At 46.5% G+C, this 25,501-nt stretch overlaps 1 protein-coding gene across 1 annotated transcript in view; it reads left to right on the top strand.

The window, feature by feature from the left end:
• Positions 1-25,501, top strand: part of ASCC2 (activating signal cointegrator 1 complex subunit 2) — a 427,823-nt gene that overhangs the window by 72,130 nt on the left and 330,192 nt on the right. The window contains exons 6-7 of the mRNA XM_078667208.1: positions 11,399-11,509; positions 11,878-11,990. Of these exons, the coding sequence (XP_078523334.1) occupies positions 11,399-11,509; positions 11,878-11,990 (224 nt within the window). The remainder of the gene's footprint in view (positions 1-11,398; positions 11,510-11,877; positions 11,991-25,501) is intronic.

The raw sequence follows: 25,501 nt of genomic DNA, 5'->3' as shown, positions 1-25,501 counted from the left end.
TGATGTCTAATGTTTGGCCCCTCAGGTTTGCACGGCGGATGTGCGGTTTAGGCCCTAAGGATGCTCAATGTGATGCATACAGTGTTGTTTAGGTGCCCCATGTTCACGCATTTATGCCAGGGAGGGTTGTATACAACCACAATAATGACCTAGATCTAGGGCAATTAATTTATCGTCAGACTTGGGTATCTCATGTCACAAACATTTATAACAACCACCCCCTTCTTTAGGTACAGGGTTGGGGATACACCAATCAATAGCCCATCTTAAAAAGCCCGTCTCCTTATACACAACAGTACAACAACCCACACCAACACGTGATGAAAAAATGTGAGCAAACACGATAGCACCTCACGGGCGCACCACCAATGGGACCCCTAGTAGGTACTCACCAGGACGGCCCTATTATCATCATTGGTGCTATCGTGTCAAAGGAATGGTGTCCAAACAAAAGTAACTGTGTTAACAGTGATGGGTGCAGTGGGAACAATACAGACCACACGAATGGTGAAGTCACACAACATATAACATATAACGTAAAAACGCACACAGCATGAACAGACAACTTTACATATATTTTTTACGCCTCATGGCTCGAGGGATGAGATAAAGCCGGCGAAACTCCGCATTTCGTGACAAATCACGGAAGGAGGTACCACGTAAACTCACGAATGGAGTTCACTGGATCCTGTTTTTAAACACCTCTCGGCCGGTAGGAGAGATATCTGCTGATAGAGGTACCTGCAACCCTGGTGTCCAAAGCAGTGGCGTAAAAAATATATGCCCTGAAGAAATTGCCTGCAAAGTATTTAGGCAATGAAACATGTTGGCAAGTAGAAAGTGGCTCTATAGGGAGTAGCCACATTCACTTTTTTAATGTTTGCAAACAGCATATAAGAACAAGAATAAAGTTGTCTGTTCATGCTGTGTGCGTTTATACGTTATATGTTATATGTTGTGTGACTTCACCATTCGTGTTGTCTGTATTGTTCCCACTGCACCCATCACTGTTAACACAGTTACTTTTGTTTGGACACCATTCCTTTGACACGATAGCACCAATGATGAGAATAGGGCCGTCCTGGTGAGTACCTACCAGGGGTCCCATTGGTGGTGCGCCCGTGAGGTGCTATCGTGTTTGCTCACATTTTTTCATCACGTGTTGGTGTGGGTTGTTGTACTGTTGTGTATAAGGAGACGGGCTTTTTAAGATGGGCTATTGACTGGTGTATCCCCAACCCTGTACCTAAAGAAGGGGGTGGTTATTATAAATGTTTGTGACATGAGATACCCAAGTCTGACGATAAATTAATTGCCCTAGATCTAGGTCATTATTGTGGTTGTAACTTACTGAGTGGAGGGCGACCTAGGTCTGTATTTCCCTTTCAGCTCCAGTTTTGGTTTGCAGGGAGGGTTGTATGCCTAATGTGATGCCTCATGGTTTAGCATATTGAGATGCCTCATGTCATGTGAGTATGCCCAATGCTAATGTGCATGTTTAAGGTGCTAGTGCCCTAATGATGCCTAACGGTATCGCCCTGATGTTCTAGGGTTATGCCTATTGCTAATACTATTCACTCTAATGTGGCTATGCCTCATATGCATTGCACTTATATAATGTGATTTAGGCCTGGAGGCCCATAGGAATGAATGGCAATTACCGAATCGGTAAATACCGATTCGGTAAAATGGGGGACACATTCAAGGGTGCCAGGGTGTCACTTTGACACCCTGTTGCACCCCTAAATTGTGCTTCTGTGCACATGTGGCAGACATACATGCCCTAAGGGCATGTATGTCTGCCACATGGCACAGTTAAAAATGCACAGATTAGCATTTTCAAAGGTATTCGTTATTTACCACCAACTTATAGTTGGTGGTAAATAACGAATCCTAAAATGGGAAAATCACTCATTTAAGTGCTCCCTACATTTCAGATTCGGTAATTTACTGATTCCTTAAATTACCGATTGGGTAAATTACCGAATCTGAAATCAATCAATCAATCAATCAGGCAGATTTATAAAGCACGCTACTCACCCGCTAGGGTCTCAAGGCGCTGGGGGAGAGGGATCCGCTACTGCTCGAATAGCCAGGTCTTGAGTTGTTTCCTGAAGGAGAGATGGTCCTGGGTCAGCCGTAGTTGGGTGGGGAGGGAGTTCCATGCCTTGGCCGCCAGGTAGGAGAAGGATCTACCTCCGGCGGTGGCTCTGCGAATTCGTGGGATGGTGGCGAGGGCGAGGCTGGTCGAGCGGAGCTGGCGGGTGGGCGTGTAGAATGTGAGGCGGTTGTTGAGGTACTTGGGGCCCATGTCGTGGAGAGCCTTTTGTGCGTGGGTGAGGAGTCTGAACGTGATCCTCTTGTTGACGGGGAGCCAGTGCAGGTCTCAGGTGGGCAGAGATGTGGCCGCGGCGGGGGATGTCCAGGATGAGTCGTGCGGAGGCGTTCTGTATGCGCTGGAGTCTTTTCTGTAGTTCCAGCATAGAGGGTGTTCCCGTAGTCCAGTCCGCTGGCGACGAGGGCCTGGGTGACCGTCTTCCTGGTTTCGGTGGGGATCCACCGGAAGATCTTTCGGAGCATGCGCAGGGTGTTGAAACAGGATGACGACACGGCTTTGACTTGCTTGGTCATCGCGACGGAGGAGTCCAGGATGAAACCCAGGTTGCGTGCGTGGTCCGTTGGCTTGGGGGCGGTGCCCAGGACAGGGGGCCACCAGGAGTCGTCCCAGGCGGAGGGGGATGATCAGAGGATGAGGACTTCCGTCTTGTCCGAGTTCAGTTTCAGGCGGCTGGTCTTCATCCATTCTGCGACGTCTTTCATTCCTTCCTGGAGGCATGCTCTGGCGGTGGCGGGGTCGTTGGTGAGGGAGAGGATCAGCTGGGTGTCGTCAGCGTAGGAAATTATGTTTAGGTTGTGTTGGCGAGCGATGGCTGCGAGGGGGCTCATGTAGACGTTGAAGAGGGTGGGGCTGAGCGAGGATCCTTGAGGTACTCCGCAGATGACTTCGGTGGCCTCCAAACGGAACGGGGGGAGGCGGACTGTTGGAAAACGAGGCAGCATCTGTGAGGCATGCACAAATAACATGACACATTTGTCCTTCACTGGGAACCAAACACCCTAAGGCAGCGCCTGACTCTCAGAGGGTAGCGTTGCAGAGCAGTCCGAGGCTTACACAAGGGAGGTGGTGTGGGCTATTAAACGCCATTTGCAGGTGTGCAAAAATAACACTCAATAATTGATTGTCCAGTCTGTACTTTGCTTTATAAAAGTAAGAGTACATTTATTAAACACACACACCACTCAATACTATACACCAATTTACAAATATACATAAGCTGTTGGAATTACTTTGTGACATTGCATAACATCGCCACCCCTCCCGCAGGGGGGGTGGGGTCTAGTACCACCACTCCCATGTATGCACATCATCTTACCCCCAATGCAATTAGTTGAACCTATCCTGGAGCGGGGGCCCTGCGCACTGGCACCATCCCAGTGGCGTCCCCCTCCCATTACCTCAACAAGCATTAAACAGGGATACACCTGCCTTGGTGACACATGACCCTGACCAAGCATCTCCTACTGACCCTAAAGTATACACCTCTACATCTTAAGGGCTAACAGTCTGGGGTCTTCACCTAAGCGCAGCAGCAAGACTACATGTTTACGCACACTTTAGAATGACAGTACTCCGCACATTTGGATATCATTAAAAATGCATTGCAATTACAGCCCCTAAAGGCATCACAGATGATCACAGGATTAAGTTGTAAATACCGTCAGACACCCTAGCAGGAGTGTCTAGCCACTTAAATCCACTTTGCTTGTGACATCACCTTACACCAGTACTTCACATTGAACATCAGTCCCTCTAAAAGAAATAACCATTAATAAATGCATTTCAGTGCAATTGCGCCATTTCACCTCCAGGAGATGCCCTTCTCGAGACATCTCCAACTCAGCCCTTCAATCTTTGATGCACTTCTCAATGAACCCCCAGCTGTAGAACAAAAGTTCCAGCCTAGGAGGTGATGCAATCTTCGCTGAGAGTTGAGGGGTTATTCTTTTTAAATCCTCAAGAAACATAGGGTGGGACTTAGCTTTGTGCTGGGGGCGAGACGGCGCTGCTCCAGCAGCTCCCCCCAGCACCTTTTCACACTCAAGGATGACCCCTCTCCTCTGGGGGCCACCAAAACGCCAAAAACTATCCATTCCTCATGCCTTGCAAGGCATCATGGGGCGCCTCAAGCTCCTGCCGCTTTCTGGGGCCTCGGTGGGGGGCCCGGGTAAGGGTATGCGACGCGGGGAGCCCACACCCGGCCGCTCCGCGCTTTGGTCGGGGGCCCGGTCCCACCCGGGCCCCTGGCTCCTCCTTCCTTGTCCGGGGCCCCGGTCTCACCTTGGACCCCCGCAGGCTCTCCACGTTGGAGGGCAGTCCCCGGGACCTGACCCACCCCGGGGGCCTTTTCTGGACCGGCGGCGGAGTCTCACGCTCTTCGCCATCAGGGGGCCACAAGTCAAAGGTCGCTCAACTTCTGGGGCCATATCTCAGCCCCTGGAGGTCCAATCTGCCCCATTTTCGTGTCTTCTTGCTCCTGGCTGCGCCCCCCAGCCACTGGGAGCACTCTCCTTCACCCTCCGGGGTCTCCAAGAGGGTGCATTCTGCAGGGAGCGGTCTGCACTGGCTCCCTGCGCCAGCCTTTCGCCTGGCTCTCCTCCTGCGCCTCTCTTCTCCCTGTGCAGAGGCCTCTTCTTCTGCGCACCGGTCCTGGGCTCTTCTTCTGGCGCTGTTAGGGGCCTGGGGGACAGTCAGGGGTATCCTCCTTCCAACTGCCCATTGCACCAGGCTCCAGCACCTTTCGCTCCGCAGACCACACCCCAGTGAGAGCTTCTCTTCCTGTGCAAGTACTTTTTAAAAGTTGAGTAGAGGGCTGGCAGAAAGCCTCTGTGGGTCCTATCAAACAGCAACACATCACTTCCCTGCCCCTGCTCCCTCCTTCTTGTCCAGCCTCTTGGTTTGTTAAAAATGGAGTCGTCCAGTGTCTCTGGCCACATGGCCTCTGAAACCCAACTCTTTCCTTCTTGATGCAGCCTGGTGCCTGGCACCCAGTGACACCTGCTAATGGATGAGCCTGTAGCCCCACCCATCTTCTTCTTTGTGGAGAGGAGGCCCTAGCTTGTGGAAGAAAGGTTATCAATCCATCCAGCTGAGGTCAACCCTCAGCCTGGGTCTGGTCATGGCTGGCTCAGAGAAATATGACAGTTCTGTATGACCCAAAAGCAGTACAAATATGACTCTGGACTCTGCAGAATACTTATTTTCACCTACTCTACAATGGACTTTAGTGCATGTCTGGAATCTGTAGGCCTTGTGGAAGTCATTTTAGCCATGGGCCCCACATCCCCATAGGGGAATAATGAAGTGAAAACACAGTAAAACGCACTGACTTTCCCTGGCATGTTCCTTCCCAGGGTATAAAGCCTATTCCATGTCACCACCCAATTCTGCATAAGTCCTGCCACACCATTCATCCTGTAGCTGCTCCTGGACTGCGCACGCTAAGAATCTCCCCTGCGCAGCTCCTACACGTGTGCACACGCATGTACACCCGTGTCTGCATGTAACCAGCACGGAGTCCCATACTCCAGCTGCTGCGCAGCAGCCTAGTCAAGCCAGGCGGACACCAGTAAAATCTCCATGCAGTCTCCTTCATTATGAGTTCACTGTGGATGAGTCCCAGATTATGAGGCTCCTCCACAGTAAAAGCTCCATAATTAGGTGCTCAAAAAGCGAAAAATCCGGGCGGCCCTAGTGTCAGAACCACCTTCTAACACGGACTCTCTGGGTTCTACCGGAGAGGAATGAGATGATCCACTTCAGGGCCTTCCCTTGGATGCCGGTGTTGCTGAGGCGCTGTATTAGTGTACGGTGGCATACTGTGTTGAATGCTGCTGAGAGATCCAGGAGGATGAGGGCAGCTGTTTCCCCATTGTCAAGCAGGGATCTGATGTCGTCGGTAGCTGCGATGAGGGCGGTCTCGGTGCTGTGGTTAGCTCGGAAGCCGGACTATGAGGGGTCGAGGGATCCGTTTGTCTCGAGGAAGGCGGCGAGTTGCTTGTTGACGGTCTTCTCGATGACTTTGGCAGGAAATGGGAGGAGCGAGATGGGGTGGAAGTTCTTGAGATCCGTGGGGTCCGCGGTGGGTTTCTTCAGGAGAGCGCTGAGCTCGGCGTGTTTCCAGCTCTCCGGGTAGGTCGCGGTTGCGAAGGAGATGTTGATGATGTCCCGGAGTTTGGGTGCGATGATGGAGTCGGCCTTGTTGAAGACGTGATGAGGGCAGGGGTCGGTTGAGGAGCCAGAGTGGATGGTGTTCATCATGCGGGTGGTGTCTTCGGTGCTGGTCGGGGTCCAGGTGCAGAGGGTGGTGGTGGGGGGCGCTGGTTCGGTGGTTGGGAGCGTGGTCTGTGCGCCAAAGCTGTTGTGAATGTCGGCGATCTTGCGGTGGAAGAACGAGGCGAGTGAGTCGCAGAGGTCTTGCGAGGGTGTGATGTCGTTGTTGCAGGCGCTGGGGTTGGAGAGCTCTTTAACGATGCTGAAGAGTTCCTTGCTGTTGTGGGTGTTGTTGTCCAGTCGTTCTTTGAATGTAGTCCTTTTGGTGGTGCGGATCAGCTGGTGATGTTTGCGGGTGGCATCCTCGAGGGCTGTCATGTTTTCTGTTGTTTGGTCGTGGCGCCAGAGTTTCTCGAGGGTGCGGCAGTTTTTCTTGGAGTTTTTGAGGTCGTTGGTGAACCACAAGGCTTTCTTGCTGCTGGGTCTGCTGGGGGGGGGGTTCTTCAGTGGTGCCAGGTCATCGGCGCAGTTGGTGAGCCACTGTGTGAGGTTGCAGGCCGCTTCGTTGGGGTCCGTTGTGTTGGTGGGAGGGTTCTGGTTGAGGGAGGTGGTGAGCTGGTCCGCGGTGATTTTGCTCCAGCTTATGCGGGGAACCTGTTGCGGGTGGTGCTGGGTCGTGGTTCTCCTGAAGTTGAAGTGGACGCAGCTGTGGTCTGTCCGGTGTAGTCCGGTGGAGTGGCTGAAGGAGATGTGCTTGCTGGAGTAGAAGACTGGGTCAAGCGTGTGGCCGGCGTAGTGGGTGGGGGTGTTCACCAGTTGCTTGAGTCCGAGGTTGGCGAGGTTGTCCAGAAGGGCGGCGGTGTTGCTGTCATTGTTGTTCTCCAGGTGGAAGTGGAGGTCCCCTAGGAGGATGTAGTTGGAGGAGGTTAGGGCGTGCTGGCTGACGAAGTCTGCGATGGCTTCGCTGAATTGTGTGCGTGGTCCCGGGGGTCTGTAGATGAGAGTACCCCTGAGGGTGGTCTTGGAGTCGGTGTGTATCTGGAAGTGAAGGTGCTCGGCGGCGGTGAGGGTGTCGTCAGAGTTGGTCGTGATTCGGATGGTGTTTTTTGTGGACGATGGCGATGCCTCCTCCTGTCTGGTTAACGCGGTCCCTCCAGGTGATCTTGTATCCATCCGGGATGGCTATGGCGATGTCGGGGGCTGAGGAGGCGTTCATCCAGGTTTCCGTGAGGAAGGCGACGTCTGGTGATGTTGTGTCGAGGAGGTTCCAGAGTTCGATGGCGTGTCTGTGGACGGAGCGGGTGTTGAGCAGGATGCACTTGAGGTGATTGTTGCTGGTGCCTGGCCTTGCGGGTGTGGTGCAGGTCTGGAGGCAGGTGAATTTGCAGACTTGGCAGGTGAAGGGTCCGTGGGTGCGTTTCGGGGTGGCTTGGTAGCAGGCGGGGTTCCGGCCGGGTTTGAGTGCGTTGAGGGTGGCGGCGTCGTAAGTCCGTCGTGTGGGCTGGCATCGTCGGGGGCCAGGGGTCCGGTGCTGGGCGCGGTCCAGGCGCGGAGGGGCGTAGACGAGCTTGCCTTTGGCTGCGCGTACGAGTGGACTCCGCCATAAGAGGCGAAGTGGGAGGGAGGAGCAGCTGGGAGGCGGGAGCGGGGTGGCGAAAGGGAAGGGAAAAAAGGGGCAGGGCCGCAGCGGAGCAGCGGCAGGGAGCGGGGGAGGTGAAACGAGCGGGAAAAACGGTCCTGAGGGCGGCGAAAAATACACAGCAGAAACCAGGGGCGGCAGCAGGGCACAAGTACAGAGTCAGTCACGAAATATGCACAACAAATACAGTGATTGGCAGAGAAACAGGGGCAACAACAGGGCACAAGTACCCAATCAGTCGCAAACAGTAAAACAAAAATACAGGAAAGGAAACACCTTGAGAGCAGGGGCAGCGGCGAACTCGCAGTGGCAGCGGGGGAGACCGGGCGCACTCAGGGGGAGCCGCGCGGTGCGAGGAGCGATCGGCCCCGGGGACAGGGTCAGGTCACAGCTCTCGGCCGCGCGGACAGCTCTCTAAATAGCCAGTGGGAGGGAGGAGCAGCTGGTAGGCGGGAGCGGGGTGGCGAAAGGGAGGGGTACAGATGGAAAAAAAGGGGCGGGCCGCAGGGGAGCAGCGGCAGGGAGCGGGGGGGTGAAACGAGCGGGAAAAATGGTCCTGAGGGCGGCGGAAAATACACAGCAGAAACCAGGGGCGGCAGCAGGGCACAAGTACAGAGTCAGTCACGAAATATGCACAACAAATACAGTGATTGGCAGAGAAACAGGGGCAACAACAGGGCACAAGTACACAATCAGTCGCAAAAAGTAAAAACAAAAATACAGGAAAGGAAACACCTCGAGAGCAGGGGCAGCGGCGAACTCGCAGTGGCAGCGGGGGAGACCGGGCGCACTCAGGGGGAGCCGCGAGGAGCGATCGGCCCTAGGGACAGGTCAGGTCATCCCAAATGCCCAATACCGGTCGGTAACGGTATTGGGCCACCTACATCTGGCCCTTAGTGTCTTGTTTAGAATATTGCAAGAAAGCAGTATCTGTAATAAACTGAACTGAGCATTTACAAAGGAAGCATAGGAGCAACTAGGAGATTGTACGACAAAGCGGCATACCAGCGGATTGGCTAGCTTGTGTGCAGCAGGTGGAAGGGCACCATGAACGATTGTGCCCAACGGAACTCTGTGGAAGCTTTGGGGTTCGAAACATTGAATCAAATGAAACATTACCACAGGCAGACGCAGTGCATGCCAGCCCAACTTAGGGCGAACAAGGCGATACAAAAGGGGATGATGGACGGAGCGTTTGAGCAAATCAAACACTCACCCCCAGTCAACTGATCTGGGTTAAATCCATCACTATTCTTTAGCTCACTCTGCCACCCCAGTTCAGACATGGCCGTATGCAAATCAGTCTGACCCTGTGCCTCATGGGAACAGTCGAGCCCGAACTGCCAAGCCATGTCTTCCCTGGACCGGAAACAAGCATTCTGGGACCGGCTTCGGATTCATAATCCTCATCAGCCAGGCTATCTTGAATCCAGTGGTAAAGTGAGCAAGGGACTCACGTCTGAGCATACCCTGCCAACTTAGGGCTAACAAGGCGATACAAAAGGGGATGATGGACGGAGCGTTTGAGCAAATCAAACACTCACCCCCAGTCAACTGATCTGGGTTAACTCGTCACACGTTTCACCTCACCCGTGATGTGACAGAGGACTTAGCAGACGATACCACTGACGTCACTGATAGCATGGTTTAGTTTTGGGAAACAGTACTACGGCCTTACGTAAATGCACAGTCCCGGCTTGCTGATAATCAATCATGAAACACGCTAGTGGTTCCAAGTTTCAAGGTACATGCAGTGAAAAGTAAAACCACGGATGAAACGCGCTTTGCAGCTGGAAACTTAAATGCTAGGAGAGGCCATGATTTGGCTGGAGTGCCCCGAGCTGCTGAATTCTATGGGTCACCTTGCTAGAAACACAATCAATGGCTGAGCCCGAAGAGCCTAGGTGCAGAAGCTCACCCCTGTGAAGGCTGCTGTGGAGCAGGCTTTGTTCTGAGATATGACTAACGCTGCAGACATCATTGCATGCTGGTGTCTCTCAGTATCCTCCTCTCACACCCGCGAGAAGCTCTTGGTCTATATGGGCATGTGGTTTAGAAGCTAGAGCTGTGGATGCTGCAATCGAGTAGCTATGTTCGAATCCCGGCGTCGCCAGCAGCATCTAGTGGTTCCACGCGAATTGCTTAATTACCTCGCATTTAAAAGAAACCTCAGGGGAGCTGACTTTGTTGTTAAAGACTACAATGCCCTCAGGCCAAGGTTGCACAGTAATAATTTGGAAAACACAGATGCACACTGGCGTGGCAAACAAAAGCATGAACGGCAGCAACAGGCTAGTGGTGTCGGGACGGGAAGCGAGCCGAAGCAAAACAAAGTAGTGCGCCAAAGGTACATACGTGGCGAAAAGTGAACTAATCCATGTAACTGGGTCAGTCGCGTGGTTGAAAACAAGCAGCGAAAAGGCGGGACAAAGACAACAGATCGACCATAGAACAGGAAGATTTTACGAGGGGCACCATAAGAAGCGAATTATAAGAGCTGGACGTAGCTAAAGTCCACAGAGAGACTATACCATGCCTCGCATGTATGTGTTGTAAAAAGTATACTTGTCCCCAAAAATGCATTTGATGCATGCTGTGAGTTGCTTGTGTTCCCTTTCAGAGGCCAACCGGCTTGGAACTTGGTCAAGACCGTTCCAATTGAAGCACGATCTAGACTAATTTGCATATGGCTGGTCTCTTTCTGACGTCGTATGATGGGTGTCCAATGGTTGACAGGAACGCCGCCTGAGGATTGCTAGTGGCTTGGGCATTTTGCAAGCATTCTACCCTTCGCCTTTATGGTATAAGCATATCATACCTCGCAGAGGCCAGGTTTTTTTGTTTTGCGTTGTGGGACTTGTATTCCGGCTTCTTTACGGGCTAAACAGTACTACCAATTTGTAAATGCAAAGCCAAAATTCTGGACCAGAAAAGCTGCTCACGCATGGACCTGGGCACGTGGAGAGTTCTGCTAAAAACTTCAGTACAATAGAGACTAAAATCACTAACTTGCACTCTTCACCTGAGCAATTCTCTCCTTTGTATTGTATATTCATTGTCCTCCCCCAGAGTTGATGCTTCATGCATACAGGAATAAAGTTTTCCCCAGAATTTCATGCTGCTACTGCTGCACTTTCAATACTCTTTATTTTTACAATTTTTCTTGCATCTTTTGTTGCATATTTTGTAACATTGTAAGACATCAATGTGTTACAGTGACATCAGTGGCTATACTAGAGTTGCTTCTTAGTTTCACAAATACATCGTTTATCTGGGGTTTACTGCTCCTTCTCTGCTTTTGTTTAACATCCCCCCCACACATGCCCACACCCAATTTATCTCTGTTTCCATCAATTAATCAAATGCGTGCATGCCTTTGGAGCCTTTAAAGGAAACCATGACAAGCGTTCTTTATCTTTTATTTGTAGGTATTTAACAACATTCTTGGTGAATGTGGTTTGCGGGACGACAGAGCATCACCTGAGCCGCAGAGACTGGCAGAGAAAATCCGAGTTACACCATCTGAAATGCCTTTGCAGGTTATTACAAGTATTTATATTTGTTCTTTAGCTATACAATCCTAATGTACTACAAAACAAAGCTGCTTTATAAAAAAAGAAAACGCTGTTACTGCTTCAATTTCTTCAACAGTTATTTCAATTATATGTCCGTAGTAAATTTTCCCTGTGAACAAGTAAGCATTTTGTAGCATAGAAAACGGACACATTTCTGCTTCTCTTTTCACCTCCTCAGTTTCTTTTTAAGAAAGGCAAGCTAAAATGGCAAATGTATTGCATTTGAACTCCCAATGCCCATGGTGGTGTGTCTCATTAAGATTTAGAGATTAAGTCTTCCTCTGACACTCACTTTTGTCTGTATTTCTGCCGCTGAATGTTTCTCCTGTTAGGAGCTGAAAGATGTTGTTCAGTACATGTGTGATACCTGCACTACACTCTGGGCATTCCTTGATATCTTCCCTTCATCCAGCCAGACGTTCCAGAAACACGACTTCCTTCTCAGGTACACTGAATGTTCAGGAAATCTTTTAAAAGACCAGATGTATTTTTAAGTTCACTGCACATTCCCTGAATTGGTATAAATGCAACTATGTGCACTCCGTATTGTCCACATACTCAACTATAGGACTTCCTCTCCAGGTACAAACTGTGTTTTATTCTAGTTTATTTTTATGGATTAACACATTATTAAGATAAAATCTAAACATAATTTAGATATCTGGCATTTGTATTTCAAATGGCGTATTCGTAAACCTCCACCCCATTTGTTTGACCTTTGCCTACATGTGTAGGACAGATTTCAGTTAGGTGAAATAAATTAGGTCGATATGAGATTAAAAGTTTCAGAATGTGGCTGGGCGACCTCTATCTTTGTGCTGTGCCTAGTGGCATCCATCCTTCTTGCTACTCTGGTTCCTGTCTTTTCAGCCTCAAACATTTGAGCCCTAATTGACCTGTTTGACGTGAGTGCCCAGATACCAATGTCGAGGGTAAAATAGGATTAGGACGTCCTTGTTATAGAAGGTGTTCCTTTGATGCTGGGGTTTTTCCTCTAAACTTTGAGAGATGTGATTTGGAATGCTTGATCCTTTTCAAGCAATGCTTTTTTTCTTACATGTTTGGGTATGAAGCATTTTCTTAGCATCCTGTTTCACTGCTTACGGGGTTGTATCTATCCCAGGTATTTTAATATAACACTACTGTTCCAACACCATACTGTTGCACACCAATCGGGTAGCCATGATACTATTTATATATTCCCATAACATATATATCTTTTTATTGTGTTTTCAGAAAGCAATAACGTATTACAACACAAATGGTAGTTTTCAGGGCAGTACACATCTGGTCCGATCAGAAAGGAATAATCAAAACAAACCATCAGAGACGTTTAAAAAATGACATCACATCAAATACAAGCTCTTTGCATCCTCTCAATCCCCATTAATTTCAAATCATGAAGTGGTGGTGGTAGTTTTGTCCACAGACACATGACCTAAAATGAATGTTATGTTAGAGCTATTACTTTTGATATACATGCATTTTTTACTCATATGAAGTAATGTAGTTAAATTGACAAATTACATCTGTTTTAGCATCTTCTGGTGTCAAGCTCTAAATGAAGCAGATTTAAATCACTTACGTGGTAATGCTTTGTGACTGCAACAGTGTAAAAGACTGTCTGATAAGGTGTATGGAACAAAGTGCAGAAGAACAATAAGTGTTGTAGTATTTGGTCTGGAACCTTCTGCCGTAGAGAAATAAGGAATTGCGACCTGCAGGACCTCCAAGTCTGGCAAGAACTTGCATTCTTAGTCACATAGAACAATATTGTCACCAGCCACCAGGTGTTGTTTGTAAAATTACGCTGTATCATCTTAACCCATATGTGCTTTAAGACTGTTTTAGTGTCGTAACGCCGCACTGGATGGTCCTAGAATTCTTAGAATAGTTTGTTTTGTTGTTAATCATTTATCTGTATTCTAAATAAAGATTGTTTCTTTTAAGCAATATATCTTTTAAGATGTACTACAGTACTATTATTTAAGGAAAAAAATGGTTCACCAGGAAATTATTTTGAGCCAATGCAGTTAGATAAATCACACCAACTCCCATATACCTAACTTTGTATTGTTGATGGCTTTTGTTCACTGAAATATAAACACAAAAACAATAATGATGTAGTTCTTGTGAGGTGAACACAGAAACAAATGTGATACCCAGTGCAATATGTGTATATTAAAAAAAGAATAGGCATGTGCATATTAGTGACTAGGAAAAGGACTACCCATAAAAAATAGAGCTAGTCACAACTGACAAGAACAGAAACTAAATGGAACAGTTCAGAGAGGCACTAAATTCAAATAAAGAAATAATATTGACAGGTTAGAGCAAAGTTGATGTCCCCATTTTTGTATGATGTCTGGACTTTTAAGGATTGAATGAGCACGGGATAGTAAACATTTTATTTTTAAAGTCTTAAATAAAGTTCCTTTCTACCGAAATGATGCTCACCAAATCAAATGAGGCTTGAGTTGTTACTAATGAAAATGGCAGGCAGACTAACTGCTTCATTTATTAAATGTTGCTATCACCTTTAGAGTGCACCTCGGTAGAGCCTGGTGTGAACTAAACTAATGACAGTCACTGAGCATGTGCCTAGTTGGACTGTGTCCAAAAATGAATTGTGGCAATTGGTATTATCTGGTATTGGAGGATACTATTTTATGTGCATGTTCCAAAAATGGAACTTAGTTAGCTTTCCATCTGCCGTTCTGCAACTGTGTTTTATTTACAAGTTCCTGACATAAGAACATATTGGAGGAACGCTACTTCTCAGATATGTTGCCGTTGTATCTTTGGTGTAAAATCAAAATCTATATTACATCTAATTTTTATTTATCCGACTTTTAAAACAGAATGGTAAAAACACTTTTCTCTGGATTTGGGTGTGATATCTACTAATTAGGCAATTCCGTTTTGTGTGACAGGCACCAAGTGGCAGAACAACTACATTTGTAGATAATCTAATCCAAAAGTTGAAAGATAATATGGCTGGGCATCATCATCCTCTGTCATTTCCTAAACCAGAAATCTGTTGTAGAATAATCGAGGTAAAGGCAATGACATTATCAAATTAATCTATGATTTTTGCCAGCGCTTGACTGATAAGGTTTTTCTAAAATCTTATAACACAGGTAAGATCCTCAGATTTCTAATGTCCTTTAGGTAGATGGTTCTGTAAGATATGGAACTGATTTTTTTCATAAGGGAGCTTAGGGATTGTATTGCAAGCTACTGCAATGTTTGGCAAAAGAGAGAGACAACGTACTGTTTTTATGGTGGATGTGATTTTGCTCTGTTTTACTGTAATTATTTTAAATCATTTACAATAAATGCTTTGATGACAATGGACAGAGGGATAAATCTGATATTAATTTGCAGTTATTAATCTGTAAACGCTTAATATATTCACTGTAAGATGTACAAATGCAAATAGGTAGATTTCAGGATGGATAGTCCAGTGTATTTAGAAATATGTCCCAAATAGTAGTTGGTGTTTCACTGTAGTTCCCATACTTCTGTGAGCTAATGAATATGGGCCAGATGTACTAATATCTGGTCGCACAATACTTGCCGCAAATGGCAACCATTATTTTTGTCATTAGTAAAGTGTTAGGAATTGACCCATGTACTAATAGGTCAATTATTAGAAATCTGAATCGTAGTGACTCGTATTCTGACCTATCTCATGAATATTAATGAGGCAGGTCTCGAACTGCGACTCACTACGATGGGAGGAAATCACAGAGGTGGTGGCCTGTTGGGGTCAGCATGCCATGTCTGTGGTTGTTTTTAGGTCGAAGCCTGCCAGATAGCACAGCTATCTGGTTTGCTAAAGACCACTTGGAGACATTATGAACGCTTCTCTAGGAATGCATTCTACCCGTTGCTTACCATAGGCTTTGTGGTTTGTAACTCACATTTTCTGGCTTTCTATTTGCTGGGTTTATTTGTTTTAGGCTGTCCCGGGTGAGCCTTTTCACTCCAACGCCCTGTGCATTCTTCCATGAATAGTCCTTTTCATAAACAGACCTTTAAATTCTTGTTCTTATCTTGTCACATTTGCTGTAGCTTCAAAGACAGAGGTCAGATGTCAAGCTTCGCCCCCCAAGGTAGTTTGGTGTTTTCTTTTTCTTTCTTTGACCTCAAACTGAAAGGATTTTTGTGATAAAGTTGCCTGATACTGTGGTTAAAAAAAGAGGTTTCGAGGCAAGTGTACCGTAGTTACCCATGCTGTGCATAAGTCCTCCATCTAGTGTTGGACTCAGAGGATTACAAGTTGGGGATTCTCCCTTGTGCCGACGGCTAGCCTTTAGCTGTTTAATGTAATCACTCCGAAAGTAAGCACTGGCTGAGAAAGCTGCACGTCCTAGTAAATGGTGCGGCGGGTTTTGTGTTCACAGCATGACGAGTGCCGTGAAGTGGTCTCGTGGTGTCACGTTGGCATTATGCAAAATACACACACACACTCTAAGGGGATTGGGCTGAGTAGCAACACCACCTTTTGAGAGGACATGTCACAAAGCCAGTCTTGCAGGCACATTCGGCCCTTTCAGTGAGTGCAGCACTGCTCCACGTACACCCTTTATTCTATGTTTTCTGGAGTAGGAGACGTGTGCGATTTCCGTAACTTATTAGTATTTGTCACATACTTTCTCCTGAAAAAATGTGCCTGAATACTGGGGTTAATGTGAAATTGGGCAGGAAGCTGTCCAAACTGATGCCATTCAAATCACCCTGCCCTCTGAGCCCGCGCACTGCCCCTCCGCACTTGTGCTCAAGACTCTACAAGATACTTGCTTGTTTTCCTTCTTCTGTTTCTTTAGATCTGACACTCCTTATTTCTCTTTGCTGACTCGTTAAGTGCGAGAGCTCAGAGGCCTGGCGGTCATAACGGAAACAGCAAGGTCTTTAATGTTTGCACCGTCAGGGACTTTACAATACTGCAACCCTTCTAAAGTGGGAGTGCTCCCTTCCTTCTATGTTACCAGCTCTATAACTTTCAGTGACATGGTTGAGAGTTCTGCCTTTAAAGAAACGTGAATCCTATTGCGTGGGGGAAAATAGTACCAGCAGAAACATTTGTTTCTTCAGTCTCGCCTACAGACAGCTTTCAAGTTTTTACAGTCTCTCGCCTACAGTCAATGTATAGGGGTTCGTTTGCGAATTACCTATTTTCAACCAGGCTCACAACTAGACCCAAGTTAGGAGTTGGATGGGGCCGGGAAGGTATTGTATGGAAAGCTAAGATTTTGAATGGGTGTGGGTAGCCATCTTCAAACCTTGAGTTATAATTACTCGTGAGAACTCTCCTGTCAGTATGAAATGTTGTGTTTTCATACTCTGGGCTAATATAGCTGGCAGGAAGATGATCTGTTTCTGTGACAGTCCGTGGCAAATGGGGTCGCCTAAACAGAGATGGCTAGGTTGAATAGAGTTTACAATATCTTCCACAAGATATCTGTGCTAACTCCCACTACCCCAGATATTTAGGACAATTGCTGGGCTGCTTAGGCATACTTCGTTAGTTAAATTCTGTTCATACTATATTTAACACCATACAGCACCTTTAAATTGCTGAATAGAATACCAGTAAATAATTTAACTCACTTGCTGTTATGGGGAAGATGTTTTGTGGACATATCTTATTTAACATTCAATAGGTTTTAGCTCTCCTCAAATATTCTTGATTTTGATGTGATTAGGCACTTGAAAAGCCTGAACTCATCCAAGTTTAGATAGATGTTTGCTGCAAACAACACAACGCAAATAAACCAAGCACAAAGTGTCAGTATAGTGCCCTTAAAGAAAATACTGATGCCCAAACTTGAAAATGAACCAAGCACACTGGTAGCTGGCGAATATTAAATATTACCACAATGTGGCAATACCTGTTGGCAGGTCGTGAAAAATAACTTATTTACAACTCAAGCTTTCGAAATTTATACCCGTTTTAATTATGCCATGACAAGTGTGTTTAATCATCATTCTTTTTTTTTTTTTTTTTAAATAAATTTTTATTGTTGCATTGGAATGATCACAGAGTGAACGAATCTGCACACGGCAGAGCGTCAACATTCCGCTCTGGCCGTCAATTACGCAACTTTTCTGATGTCGTGAGACATAGTACTCCTCAATAGCACTCATGCTTTCGAACCATTAACATAAAAAGAAACAAAAACCATATACATCTGGTAAACAGCAGGCCTCTACCCCCTCCCTCCCATCACCCACCTCCTGGTCTCCTCTGTCCCCGCTCAAGTGGTCCCACAGTACCCTGAATGGGAACCGGGCAGTAAAGTACATATTTACAAACTTGGCATCCCTGTGTTCAGTCTATCTCGAACAGGGTCCCAGAGGCCTCGCGGCACAACATCTCATTCTAGTCCGTGGTAGTGTCTCCATTTAGCCCACACCCTCCGAAACTTTTTGGGACATCCCCTGGCTTTGTAGGTCACCCTCTCTGCCGCCATGTACAGGTCTAATCCTCGTCTCCATTCCTCTAAGTCTGGTTTCTCAGGCGCCCCCCAGCGCCGTGCAATGTCTAGTTTTGCCACTACTAGCGCTAACACCAGAAAGATACACAGGGGACGGGGTAGGTCTACTTCCGTTATCGCGCCCAGCAACGCCAATCTAGGGTCTCGTGGAATGTCCGCCCCCAGCACCTCCCCCAGTTCCAGGAGCACATCCCCCCCAGTATTCCTGAATGACTGCACAGCCCCAGATTATGTGGTAAAAATCTGCGTTCTGGTGGTGACATCTGAGGCGTGTTGTGTCCGGTATTCTGCCCATCCTAAAAAGTCTCACCCTGTCAAAGTATGATCTGTGTAATACCTTAAATTGAATAAGGCGTAGCCTCGACTTGACGGCCACCTCCCGTGGGTGCATGAGGGCAAGCTCCCAGTCCAGATCCTCCATGGTACCCACGTCTGCCACCCATTTGACCCGTAAGCACTGCAGATCCCCTAGCATGTTGTTAGTCAGAGTTTTATATGTGAGGGATACCGCCCCCCTCCCCATCTGCTCCTGGAGCAGTCTACCCTCGAGTGGCGCATATTCTGGAAGGTCTGAGAGTGTAATGTGTTGTGCCCTCCATGCGTGTTGCAGTTGGACGTATTTGTAGAATTGGGTGTTGAATAGGCCAAATTCGTCTTGGAGTGCCTGAAAGGTTTTTAGGTTCCCCCTCGCTATCACGTCCCCCACTGTGGAGATTCCGATGTCGTCCTATCGTCTGAAGCCTTTCAGCTTATGGAACTCTCCCAGCCATTTGCAGCACCACAGTGGCGTCTGTCTAGTGGGCCTTTTGTCCCACCCCATTCTTTTTGACGCTCTATACCAAGCCGTTATGTTGCAGGGTTTCTGTACTCACACAGAACTGTGCACAGAGGAGTGGAACCTCGGCAAATTAGGGTGTCCCAAAACTTACCTTAGCAACCAACTCACCCCTTACCGAGCTAGCTACAGTGTCTCATTGGACATATCAAACACCCAATGTTTAGACAAACCAGAACATGAACTTACAGTACCTCAGGGTACGTGGGACTCATGAACACTCTTTCGTTATATTATCATTACAAACCAGAACATGGAGTAAAGAAGACACATGTGCATTTGAAATGTTTATTTACTAATGCCGTCTTCTCAGGCGCAGTATCTTTGATAATACAAGTATACTTATTATCAGTAGCAAAATTATCAGCATAGTTACTAAGACATAAAAAGCGAATGGTGACAGCATGTTAACATGCTGTAATGAATAAGAGTTAACAACACTTATATCTCACCCTCCCTAACACATATATTATATTATTATCTAAGAAGGTCTCTTTGGGTTGTTTTAGGGCGGGCCCATACCTTAGTGTCCTAGCATGAAGGAATCACATCAGCATACACCAGCTCTCTCTGCATGTGCACCGCATCAAGTGTGTTAACAATTCTCGTGCAAAGCAATATCAATCCCGCCTCAAGCCCAAGTTGGCAAAGGCTGCACTTGTGTTATGACTATGAAGGCGTGGAGATCAGACCTCATAACAATTCCATATCGTGTTGCTCCTGAAACTTCAGCACTCTCCGTGCAGACATGTTTTATTAAACAAAGCAGATATCAGAGCAATAACATATTATTCTCACATTCACCACGGCAAACTACTAGGTTGAAAGCTAAGTCAACAAATGAGGGTCGTGTGCAGAAGTTGCAAGAAAGGAAAAATGGCGTTTAAATCTCAAACGTACCTATGCTAACTTAACACGATATAGGGATATATAGGAGTTATACAACACCCCCCCATGATCCGAGAACGGACTAAATAAGGTAACAGAAGTGCCATCACATGAGAGCAGAATCCATTTATAAACGAGCATGGATATAAAAATTAATGCTAAAAAAAAATAGCCCACAAATATACTGTGGCTCAAGCCAATAGGCAAGCAAAAAATAAAATGTCTTGACCAAAAGTCAATAAAATCAAGGAAATGCTATCAATCAGCATGTCAATTTGAGGCAGTGTCTATGATAAGACCGTATACGAAAAGTAAGCTGCAACAGCCTCCAGGAGGAAGTCACTGTCCTCATCAGAAAACAGTTCAGCCATCCAATTTAAAAGATGAAAGGAACATACGTGATCCTCCAGTACCGGATCCTCTATAACCATCAGAGGACAGCTCGGTGGGTTCTCAAGAAAACTTAGTTCCAAGAAATTTTGCGCTGCCGACAACACATCCCAGGGACCCATTAGTCCATGTGCCACCGCCAAGGCCATAACCCTTTCGTCAGAACAAACCAACTCGTGAGCAATGATAGGACTCATCAGTTGATCAAAATCGACGTCAGAAGATGCTGGTCCGCAGAGACACAAATCAATGGCCCAAAGGAAATCACAGGTCAGACAGCGAAATACAGGCTGGACACAGGTGAAATAGGAGAACCGAAAAGATAATCCAAACGCCGTGCTTAGAGTCGCTAACGGCAGTGTGCCATAGTAATCAAGCATGCGGTTGCGAAACCGCGTCAGTAGTAGCTGTGCGTGGTCTTGCACAGGAAGGGCATCCATATTTAAAAAGGCAGAAAACCACCAATGCGCCAGCCGCTAATGCAAGCAAAAACGGGAACCCTCCAAACAAGGATGAAAAAATAGAATGGAAGAAAGCAGGGATGACTCCAAAAATCTTTTCAAAGGAAGTCACGAGACCACCGCTAACAACTTTAAAAAAATGTGCTAGGCCCGTTGTGGAGGATGCGTTAAAGATTGAACGGACCATGGCTCCGAAATGCAAGGGCAAATCAGTGTTTAAAAGAGCCTGAACCTCCGTGCGGGTGTTAGCAATGTGAAGCACGAAAGTTTCACGGGCCGAGCTCAAGGCCACCTCTTTCTGGGACAATAGAGCTCTTATTCTAGCCATGCCGCTGAATTCTGCTCCCAAGGTCGGTATCTGTGGCCAAATGGAAGACTCCCTATGTTCACGTGTGGGAGGATAAAGAACATTTCTGCAGCAAATAACTCGCTCACTAACCGTTACTATGAAAGCTATACCTTTAATTAAACCACAGCAGTTTTCATTATTGAGCATTAAATAACTACCATTCTCTAACAATTTAAACGTGGGGATGATAGCAGGAACTGGCGTGCCCTGTAAAACGCAAGCCATATTCGGTCGGTCCTTGTTACATGAACCGTGTAACTGTATGTGTCTGCACATTAAAGAATGATCTGGCGTCTCAGTACACTCATCCCCTGTTAGATAAACCTCTTGTTCATCCTTGAAACATCTGTATGTGTATGGGAGTGACCAGACCTCATGAAGAAAACCGCTACCTAAGGGTTCAAAACGACCTATTGGCACATATTTCATACAATTTGAAAACTTATATAAAGCAAAAGGCAGCGTTATTAAACCGTGGATAAGCCACGTAGCAGCAGTGGTCTCTGCCACAGAAAAAGGTAAAGATTCCAATCTTTCAATATGGAGCATAGAAAAGGAAGCATCACGCATTGAAAGCAAGCGTTGTTTGTCTGTCAAATTAAACGGTGCAAATAAAGAGGAAACGTTCATGTATCCCCAGGGAACTTTACCCATTTTTAGAGTCTGTAGTGTCCATGCAAACTGCATGATTGAACGTAATTGATTTTGACCATGGTATAATAAAGACACTTCATCATGCACAATATCAACAACAGACGACACAATATTATCTAATGTGTAAATTCTAGAGGAAAGCACGTTAATGCTATTGTCAACCACTGCAAGCACTTTCTCAAGATTTGCCTGATCAATAGCCCTAAGGCGTGAAGCAGCCTCAATTTGTGAGAGTTTCCAAATTTCATTGTAAACACCATATAACCAGCGTTTCGACCTGCCACTAGCTGGGCCCTTAATGAAATCATTCAAATCCACGTCTGCATTCAGTTTGGAAAGGTGATACTTAACCGCAGGTAAAGTTGAATGTTTCAGCCAAGCTTGACACAACTTGCCCACAGAGTAAGAGGTGACAGTATGACTCAAATCAAAACGGGGATCAGATCTAACAGTCTTAAAACCGTCAGTTATGTTTAAAAATCTCTTTTGGCAAGAATCAGCACTACGGTGCCAAAGCAGCCAACCCTTGGGATTCATACTGGAAATGTTAAAGGAGGAATTCAGAAGTAGAATCTGTATATCTCTAATGGACAATTGAGTAAAATTACTCCAATTCTCATATTCCTCCAACTCCGGGAAAGACGGGGTGTTTAACCTTTTAGATGTAGCCAATCCAAAGCACGTGGTCTGGGAAATGGTTTCATTTAAAAACCACATATGATTTGGGATGAGACATGCACGGTGCAAAGCCTCAGTGCCTTGTACCTGCCAGGCCCTTGAGCCCCAAACTGATTTAAGGTCTATGGTATCCTTCCATAACTCATACCCTCCAGTAACTAATTGATCCAGGAAGGCCTTTGAATATAACAATTTTGTATTTGTAAGTCGAACCTTGGACAGTGGCTGTTTGCGAAATTTAAAATAAAAGGACTCGGGATTGGACTGATTAAAGTCAGTGAAATAAGTATACTTTTTAAGAAACGTTTCTGAACTCCCTTGTGTTGGTGCTGGGCAATGTTCCCACTGAGTAAAATTAACCGCATCCCTTCGGGAAGATGTCTTGTGTAAGAAGTGATTGCCATAATGTTGGTAACAGAACAATTCACCATAATTAGCAGATTCTAAATATAAATCCTCAGCATCAAAAGCAGCATAATATTTCAAATCAGAAAACAAACTTTCCACAGCATTAACATCCCAATCATCAGAACGAATGTTTTGTTTCACCACATCCCCCATATTAACTCTTAGTACATTAGGGACATTAACGACTTCCGTTGGACCATGAATCTGAAAACGAACTGCATCCCACGCGATTCCATCCAGAACAGGCCACGCTGTGATGTTAACCAAAGTCAAGTCTCTTTTTAATCTGTGTGTAGAATGTGAAGAGGAAAGTGGGGCCAAAGTTCCATTCAAATGAGTAATGCAAGTTCTCTCCTCGACATAGTGTCCATTCATAATCCGAAAAAAATAAAACACAAAACCAATTGACATAAAAAGGTAAACTGAAAAAAGGACCAGCCAAATGTATATCCAAGGTGGTATCAAAAAATGTTTTTTAAACAGGCTAGCATATAATGCAATTTTAGAGGGTTTTTTCGAGGCAAGGGAAGCAGAGTCAAATGAAAATCTGGATTCCGTTGCTAAACGAGCTTGCAGGTCAGGCATGGACAAATCAGTGGGGTATGTATAGTCTGTCTCATCAAGGTTAGTTCCTGGTAAATTATTCAATAATGGACTGGAAACAGCAGGTAATTCGATGGCCAACTCAGGTTCATTATTAGAATCAGTGGGCATAATTGAATTTCTCACAATGGAAGGACAGGAAACAGCCGGTGTCATGCTAAGAAGAATCGGCCACTCTGTGTATCTTGACATTGTCAATAGAAATAAACCTGTTTTCCTTACGACCTGGAAGTGGTGGTAAAATGACTGTTCTTGTGCCCTTCACTCCAAGCACTGGGACCGGAGCTCGATAGGAGGGACCAAACTCTTTCTTGTTGTCGATCTTCTCTCGAACCAGTTCTCCAACTTGGGGTAGCCAGCCAACTACCGGGATCTGCAACGCATCATCCGATGTGGAGGGCAAATGTTCCTTTGCAAGAGTGTCTCTCGTCTTTTGTAGATTCTGTAAAACATTGCAATGTTCATCTGCGTCAAAGGAAGTGGCGCGAACCACCGAGTCTAGACCGTCAAGGTCAGGGACGAACATCTTGATGCCAAAGAGCATTTCGTATGGGGTCCGCCCACCCAGAGACCTTCTAGGGAGATTATTAAGAGCACGCTGCACGCCATAGAGGTGAGCCAGCCAATTTCTGCCAGTGCCTATAACTCGGGCTGTCAAAGATTGCTTTAAATCACGGTTCATTCGTTCAACTACACTATTACCCTCGGGTCTGTAGGGTGACGAAAACTTGACTTGGACCCCCATCGAAGTCATGGCATCCTTATACGCCTTAGAGGCGAAAGCCGGACCCTGATCCGAATGGAAGGTACCACAGGCAAAAATCCCTATAAAGATACGCAAATCTCTGATGACAGTCCGGGAATCAGCGCTGCGATGTGGCCATAACCACACAAAGCGTGTGCATGAGTCAACTGCTACTAAGATGTATTTATACGCAGTATCAGATGAAAATGGACCGCAGTGATCTAAATAAACACAGCCTAGTGGTTTATTAGAAATGTACAACTGAGTCTGAGGCGGACGCGTAGCAGTTGAAGGTTTAATCTGCTGGCATATGTCACAAAGAAGGACATAATCACGCGTCTGTTTGTACAGTCCCCGCCACCAGAAACGTTGTTGTAGTTGCGTTACAGTGGCTGAGACGCCCGCATGCGCAGACGCCACACCTTCATGAGCCGCTGTAATCAAGTCTGTTCTGCGATCCGAGTTGGGAATCAGCCGTTCCCCAACATCAGGAATTGTCACAAAAGGAACCTTTTCGGGACTTAAGTGGTATTTATACTTCGAAGGGAATCCCGAAGGATGTTTACTTCCCTTCTCAGAGGCAGCAATCGCTGCCAAGATGTCGCTATCAATCTTGGTTTTAGACCTAGTAACTGCTGCAACTAAGTATGTAGATACTGCTGATTTCGCTGCTTCATCAGCAAGCGAGTTGCCAACAGCGTGAACTCCCCCGCGCTGATGACCGAGAGTATGAATCACATAAACGAGTGGCAACATAGCCTTAAGCTCTGCCACTCGAACCCAGATCATTTTATGTTTTATTGTGCTACCCTTGGAATCATGAAAATCATTTTGAATCCAAAAGAACAAGTTTTCATTGTAAGACTGGACACAGTAGTAAGAATCACTTACAATTAGAGTAGTAACACTTGGATCTGCGTACTCCAAAGCTAGTAAGAGAGCACGAAGCTCTGCCAATTGTGCAGTGCAATCGCCCAGGGGCAACGTGTGTACCTCCCTGGAAATGAACTCATCATTCAACATAGCACCGACCACAATGGCGCAAGCGGAAACGTAGGCATGTTTAGAGCCATGCGCAACCTGCGCCGACCCATCAGTGTAAATGATGCAATGGAAGTCCTCCAAAGGTCGCATCGCCAGAGGAGCAGGGTGAACGAATTCATACTGCAAGAACTCCTGCGACCGTAAGGAAGCGTCAAAAATAAACATGACATCCGAGGATGACAATGACGCAGCCCACTGAATCCACCGAGGGTGCAAAGCTTTTGAATTTGGTACACTGGCTTTCGTGACTGCCTCCAAATGAGGACAGGGTGTTACCACTAGCATGCGTTTCCCCTGTGACAGAGCTCGTTCCTTCAGAATAGCCATCTGTACAGCAGTTAAAACCTTTTCTATGGTGGGAAACCGCATCTCAGCCGAGGTGTACAAGTGTGACTTGT

The sequence above is a fragment of the Lissotriton helveticus genome, chromosome 11 (genome assembly GCF_964261635.1).
Source record: "Lissotriton helveticus chromosome 11, aLisHel1.1, whole genome shotgun sequence".
NCBI lineage: Eukaryota > Metazoa > Chordata > Amphibia > Caudata > Salamandridae > Lissotriton > Lissotriton helveticus.
Note: the sequence above shows the minus strand (reverse complement) of the source record. Positions and strands in the feature narration are given on the sequence as shown.